This window comes from Saccostrea cucullata, unplaced genomic scaffold, assembly GCF_032062105.1.
Source record: "Saccostrea cucullata isolate Sc308-1 unplaced genomic scaffold, CSIRO_AGI_Scuc_v1 ctg19121, whole genome shotgun sequence".
Classification (NCBI taxonomy): Eukaryota; Metazoa; Mollusca; class Bivalvia; order Ostreida; family Ostreidae; genus Saccostrea; species Saccostrea cuccullata.
The window spans coordinates 1912-8825 of NW_026939108.1; the positions used below are offsets into that span (position 1 = coordinate 1912).

Here is a 6914-nt window from a genome sequence, read left to right on the forward strand (position 1 = left end):
ATGTATAGATAATCTTGTGATGTATATTCGAAATCTTGTGATGTATGTTCAAAATCTTGTGATGTATATTCAATATCTTGTGATGTATATTCGAAATCTTGTGATGTATATTCTATAATCTTGTGATGTATATTCGAAATCTTGTGATGTATATTCGAAATCTTGTGATGTATGTTCGATAATCTTGTATATTGATGTATATTGATAATCTTGTGATGTATGTTTGATAATCTTGTGATGTATATTCGAAATCTTGTGATGTTTGTTTGATAATCTTGTGATGTGTGTTCTACAATTCAGTGATGCGTGCAATAAAATTGCATGACGCAACAGAAAAGTAAGGACAATTTTCATTGGTTAGAAATAACGAAAGTAGCTGAAGCGTCGGGAAAACCATGCAGGTGAGAAAAAACACATCAGTTTGTTTATTGCAACACTAATTACGAGATGCACGAGTGTTGTTCCTGGTGACATGATGGAGATATTTCGGCCTGCTAGGGAAAAAACTCAGTATTAAAACGTAGATGTATTGACAAAATTTGTAGGTACTTGTAACGATATGTCACGATGCTGCATTGTCACTGTCAGATACAGTATTTATACATGCATGCTAAAAAGTAAAATCTCGTAGTAATCAATATAGCAGAAGAATAATGAAGAGTACATACTACAAAAACTGTGCAATTTGTAGCAAGATTAATTTTTGTTTAACAGCTGTTTTTATGACATTTTATTTCGTATTATTACTACCAAATACTGCTACCGTTTGTTAATGTTTAATCCGAGATTCCTCTGACTCTAACCCCCGCTTTTATATTGTGACTTGTGCGCACAAGTCACAATATAAAAGCGGGGGTTAGAGTCAGAGGAATCTCGGATTAGTTAATGTTATGCACATGGTTATCTTGTACTTGCAAGTAAATGTAACATTAAAAAAAAAATAATGAAAAAATAAGTCATTTAGGCTATTTGATAATAACATGCTAAATGAACATGTTTTGCTTTTTAATTCTCCTTCACTCAGTCTTTGTATAATATACATTTATTGACTGAGTTCGAGGGCAACATGCGTTTTGTCAGACCCAAGAACCAAACAGTCTGCCTGAGGCCGTTAGGCCGAAGGCAGACAGTTTGGTTCGAGGGTCCGACAAAACGCATTTTGCCCGAGAACTCTGTCAATAAATGTTTTGTTATACCTTTCATTTTATTATATATTTTTTGACATACATGTATTTTGTACTATATTAATGTAACATTAGATCTGTCACTTTTTAAAACCAAAGAATGAAAATGAGATTAAGCTCCGCCCATTCTGTGACGTAAGTGGTCCAACATTTCTCCGAGCGGTCCAACATCTCACTCAGCGGTCCAACATCGATTTTTTATGCCCGCTCAGCAAAACATTAAAAATGTTAGACTTTTTTCTGTATAGATTTGTATAGGCACAATTTTTTAAAGGTATAACAATGTATATTTTTAGATGAGCTGATCGCCAACCAGGAGATCAGAATGATCGCATCTGCTCCTGCCACTTTAAGGATGGTAAGAAGGAGGGGGACCCTGCATATTTTGCATGGAATGAAGGAAAGGCCATGGATTTCTCTGATCCTGAATGTACAAAAAGGTGAAATTATTTTTCAAAATATGACCGACATCATATTTTGGATGGTGGGTGGGTGGAGTTTAATTGAGAATATTTTACTAAAAATCTTTAAAAGGGTACATGTAATTGTATAAACAGAGTAGCTTACAACTGAATAAAAAATAATTCAAGTTTAATTATTTTACAAAGGAGGAAAAAACTCAAAAGTGAGGAGTCCCTGTCATCTTCACAGATGGACCAGTTGCAGATTCCACAAGCACCAAAATGTCAATATCAAGAAAAAGTAAAGCTCATTTAAAACATCAATGATGACAAATGACCAACACTGAAACATTTTCAATAATTTTTAATAATATATAAAGTTCTTTTAACTGTACATGATTTACAATATATTTTCAGTTGATATCAGAGCACAACTACTCAGCATCCTGCACATTTAACTGTACTCAAGAAATGCAGCGCCTCTCAACAGAAATACAACTGGAAAAGGAATTGCTTGCCCTAAAAATAGAGTCTAGTAAAAGGAAGCCAATATCAATCCACGATATTAAATACAACGAAGAGAAGGTACATTTAAAGGAATTCCAATTGTGATTTCCTATTTCCTAAAAATTTCAGTTACTGTAATAAAAACTTGTTGCCATTGAGGGATGAACATCTTAGATTGACTGTTATGTTAACATATTTTGTTATTATTTGGGAGTTTAGGTCTCTGATCAGCAGGGGCATTTTCTCTATATATTAAGAAGAAAATGGAGACTCCCTACCCACCCGATGTATTTTGTCGGACAGTTTTCTGTACATTGCAGGTAAAAATTTTATTTATTAACTTTCCAGCCTCTTATTGTAAAGTACATTTTGGGTTCAGTTTTAGCTTTTCTTTAATTTTTAAAAAAAATTATTTAAATTCTCCTTTTCTTAGAATAAAATTCAAAAAGTAGCTTCTGATTGTAATAAGACTACAGACATTGAACTTTGATTTGTTATCAAAAGGATTGATTTAAACTTGTCTAAATTAATTGTAAACAAAAATAAAAGGGGGCACCTGCTATTTCTTTAAGTGTTTTTCACTGGGGGGTGGGGAAACTTTTTTGTACATACTTAAGCAATAGGAGGGATTAGATAAGAATCAATTAGTATATCAGAGTCTTAAAAAATATACTTTGCATAAGCATAAAAAAATTCTATATCAGTCTTTTTAAAACCTTTGAATATTGCTTAATTAACTATGATTTATCCAATTTTGGAGCTTTTTACCTAATTCTGGGTAGAATCCACCCTTATGAAATTATTGACTCAATTTTGACTTAATATCACTTTATTAACATCAAAGCACAAAAACAATTCATTGTACAAATATTTTATTTATTACAGTCACCAATATATCCAAATATCATCACCGGCCCAGACGTCATTCACTCCTTTGAATTGTGCTGGTAGCAGTAAGGTGTCATCATTTGAGATGGTCACAGTATCCAATACACTGAAGTCACAGGACTCTAATTTCATACATGTTCACAGGTAGGTGTATAGTCTTTGAAATTACCACAATTGACTAATTCTGGGACAGGTAAGTATGTAAGTATAGGAATGAGAGCACCAAATCCCCGGATGCACACATGGCTTTGTTTGTTATGGAACATTAAACCGAATACTGAATGGGTAGGCGTTACGCCATTGGCTGAAATCAGGTATTTAATTGTTTTCATTTTAAAGTAAAATTAATGACCTTTGAAATAAATGATGGGATGAGGGAATATTACAGAAACTATAGAAATGCCAGGGAAGATTTTAGGAGTGGGGGTTAATTTTTTATGCCGCGTGTTATTTACTGCGAATCTCTATAAGTTGAAAATAACTGCAATTTTGACTTATAAACGCCATGGGACCATATATTTTTTTCAGTATTTTTTGTTAGGGCTTAGAACAAAGTTTGAAATGATGCTAAAGATTTATCTGAAATTGTCATAGTAAAGTACTGAGAGGGCCTAAGGTTTGTATGGAGTTCTATGGGAAAATAATTAGTGGTCTTTTCCCTATACAAGATGCTGTCTGATGGCGTAGTGTAGAATGTAGCGTAGAATGTTTTCCAAGTCGGCTTAAATGCAAAGGTTTGTTTTAAAATTTATCATAATGACTTGCAAAAATTTAATGCAGTTAAATTTATTGTATTCTTGAAAGATTGACTGTAACACAATTTTTTTTACACAATTACAAATAATCAAATTAATTTTTTTCCAACTTTTTTTCAGGGTCTCTGCCAAAATCTTTTGAGGATTTTTCCTCTGCTAGAGCATCCATGGATGCAAATGAAACAACCCAGGACATCCCAACACATATGGATAATCAGGCCATGGCCTACAGTATGTACAAAAGTTGCCATACTTTTAAAGCAGTAACTTGCGTGCCTCCAAATGGTGCACTTACATTTTGCTCCATGCTGTACCCAGGTTCTACTTCTGATGTAGCTATTGTACGTCACAGCCAAGTTTTACGAAAGTTCAAAGCTGGAGACCTTATTTTGGTGGTCAAAGGTTTCACCATTCATGACCAGTTGCCCCAGGGTGTCTGCTTAATTATAAAAGCTCTTTTATCGACACGAGGCCAGTTTACCATACAAGAAGCAGCACTGTGTTACAAGATTGCTAAAGCACTTATTCATGTGGAAAGAGCCAACGAGAGGATAAAGAATTACGAGATTCTCCGTCACATACCATCTACTTACAGACCAATCTCAACAAAAATATTTCAACTCTGTTCTTGTCTTGTAAACTTGCAAGCTCCACTTTTGAAAGAAATTACTTAAAGATACATGTACTTATTATAAATTTGCATTGGCGTGTGACAGTATACACTAAACAGTGAAGATATTCATACCAAAGTGCAAGGGATAAGCAAATTTTGATTTGTTATCAATGTCAATGGTTATATTTGTTAACTTTGTAGTATGTTGTAATACATGTACTTCAGAAAATGAAAATCCCTTTTGTTTAGCATGGATTTATTACAAGAATGGTTGGCAATTCGATTCTTCATTTGACAATATAATTTGGAAGAGGGTTTACTTATAATTTTAAATTTCTAGTTTAAAGTATATTTACCTTTAAAGCACAACTCAACAAATTCATGTTTTCAACAATTTATCTATTAAGAAAGACAAAAATGTTACATTTTCACTTTGAGAATAACATCTTCAATTCATTAATAAAATGATTCTAAATTTTGATATTCTTTTTTTATGTAGTACATAGATTTTATTAATCATCATTGCTATTTAAAATAGTCTTATAAGCCAGAAGTTTTATGATGGATTCATTGGATTGTGACATATCATATCATACATTTATGAGACTTGGGAACATTCAACAAATTTAACACGATTACCCATTTTCCATTGTTAGAAAATTCTAGAGGTACAAAACTAAGTGTCAAGAAGTTCAAACCAGAACTCAGTTTTCCATCAGTGCTGGAATGAAAATGTTAATGTAGAAATCTATCAGCTTTGGAACATTTGCTGTCCATTCAATGTCTTTTACTATTCTAATCACAATGCAGTCTACTCTTGTCCACACAATTAAGTCGCAGAATGTTTTGTTACATATGTGTAGCTGGCCTTGAATTTGATGATAGTATGGGTGACTGGTTTTCAGGCACAGGGTATCTTGTTTAAGATCTAAAAAAAAATCAAAAAACACTTAAGTTGTGTTATACCAGTACATATCCCCTCCTTTTTCAATATCTTCATACCATATTGAACAGCTGCACTTGTAAATTAATACATGTTTTGAAATCATTTACTCACCAAGATTTTTAATTTCAAAGTACTGGACAATACAGATTTTTATACGCCCGTCTTAAGACGGGACGTATTATGTTATAGGCTTCGTGTCCGTCCGTCTGTCCGTCTGTCTGTCTGTTAGCTTTTTGTTTCCGGCTCATAACTTTAATACTATTAGGCCTAGGATTATCAAACTTTGTCATCTGATGCATCTTGGGTAGAAGGTGGATCGCGCACAAAAAGTAGGCCCCGCTCTGACCTTTATTTTAAGAAGTTAATATCTAAATATGGAAAAATCCTTTCCAGCCCATAAAGTTTTAGGCCCATGGGCCACATCGCTCACCTGAGAAGAAGATTTTAAAAGATTTGTTCTATATATTCCTAAAATTTAGAATTAACACTACCCCAGAATGCTTCCACATAAGCTTCACTTTTTCTGGCCCAGTGGTTCTTGAGAAGATTTTCAAAGTTTTTTCCTATATATTTCTATATAAAACTTTGATTCCCCATTGTGGCCCCGCCCTTCCCCTGGGGGGTCATTATTTGAATAATTTAGAATCTACATTATACCAGGATGCTTCCACATAAGTTTCAGCTTTTCTGGCCCAGTGGTTCTTGAGAGGAAGATTTTCAAAGATTTTTCCTATATATTTCTATATAAAATTTTGATTCCCCATTGTGGCCCCGCCCTTCCCCTGGGGGGTCATTATTTGAATAATTTAGAATCTACATTATACCAGGATGCTTCCACATAAGTTTCAGCTTTTCTGGCCCAGTGGTTCTTGAGAAGAAGATTTTCAAAGATTTTTCCTATATATTTCTATATAAAACTTTGATTCCCCATTGTGGCCCCGCCCTTCCCCTGGGGGGTCATTGTTTGAATAATTTAGAATCTACATTATACCAGGATGCTTCCACATAAGTTTCAGCTTTTCTGGCCCAGTGGTTCTTGAGAGGAAGATTTTCAAAGATTTTTCCTATATATTTCTATATAAAATTTTGATTCCCCATTGTGGCCCCGCCCTTCCCCCGGGGGTCATTATTTGAACAATTTAGAATCCACATTATACCAGGATGCTTCCAACATAAGTTTCAGCTTTTCTGGCCCAGTGGTTCTTGAGAAGAAGATTTTCTCAGATTTTTCCAATATATTTCTATGTTAAACTTTGATACCCCATTGTGGCCCCGCCCTTCCCCCGGGGGTCATGATTTGAACAATTTAGAATCTACACTACACCAGGATGCTTCCACGTAAGTTTCAGCTTTTCTGGCCCAGTGGTTCTTGAGAAGAAGATTTTTAAAACATACCATCAAATTTACATTCATTCCCAATTATCTCCCCTTGAATGAGGGTGTGGCCCTTTATTTGAACAAACTTGAATCCCCTTCACTCAAGGATGCTTTGTGGCAAGTTTGGTTGAAATTGGCCCATGGGTTCTAGAGAAGAAGTCGAAAATATGAGAGTTTACAGACAGACAGATGGACAGACAGACAAACAGCTAGATAGACAAAATGTGATCAGAAAAGAGCTAG

At 34.3% G+C, this 6914-nt stretch overlaps 1 protein-coding gene across 1 annotated transcript; it reads left to right on the forward strand.

Moving 5' to 3' along the window:
* The first annotated feature begins 247 nt into the window (after window positions 1-247).
* LOC134252288 (uncharacterized) lies at window positions 248-4827 on the forward strand. The gene is made up of 7 exons (XM_062734726.1): window positions 248-545; window positions 1481-1624; window positions 1793-1886; window positions 2003-2170; window positions 2312-2412; window positions 2978-3124; window positions 3856-4827. The coding sequence occupies exons 2-7, from the start codon at window positions 1593-1595 to the stop codon at window positions 3875-3877; spliced, it is 564 nt and encodes a 187-aa protein (XP_062590710.1). The 5' UTR covers window positions 248-545; window positions 1481-1592; the 3' UTR covers window positions 3878-4827.
* The last annotated feature ends 2087 nt before the right edge of the window (window positions 4828-6914 follow it).

Bases quoted from the DNA above. Each gene is read 5' to 3' on its own strand.
- LOC134252288 (XM_062734726.1), top strand. From the start codon at position 1,593: ATGGATTTCTCTGATCCTGAATGTACAAAAAG. The intron at 1,887-2,002 runs GTAAAGCTCATT...ATATATTTTCAG, and splicing joins AATGTCAATATCAAGAAAAA to TTGATATCAGAGCACAACTA. The intron at 2,413-2,977 runs GTAAAAATTTTA...TATTTATTACAG, and splicing joins CAGTTTTCTGTACATTGCAG to TCACCAATATATCCAAATAT.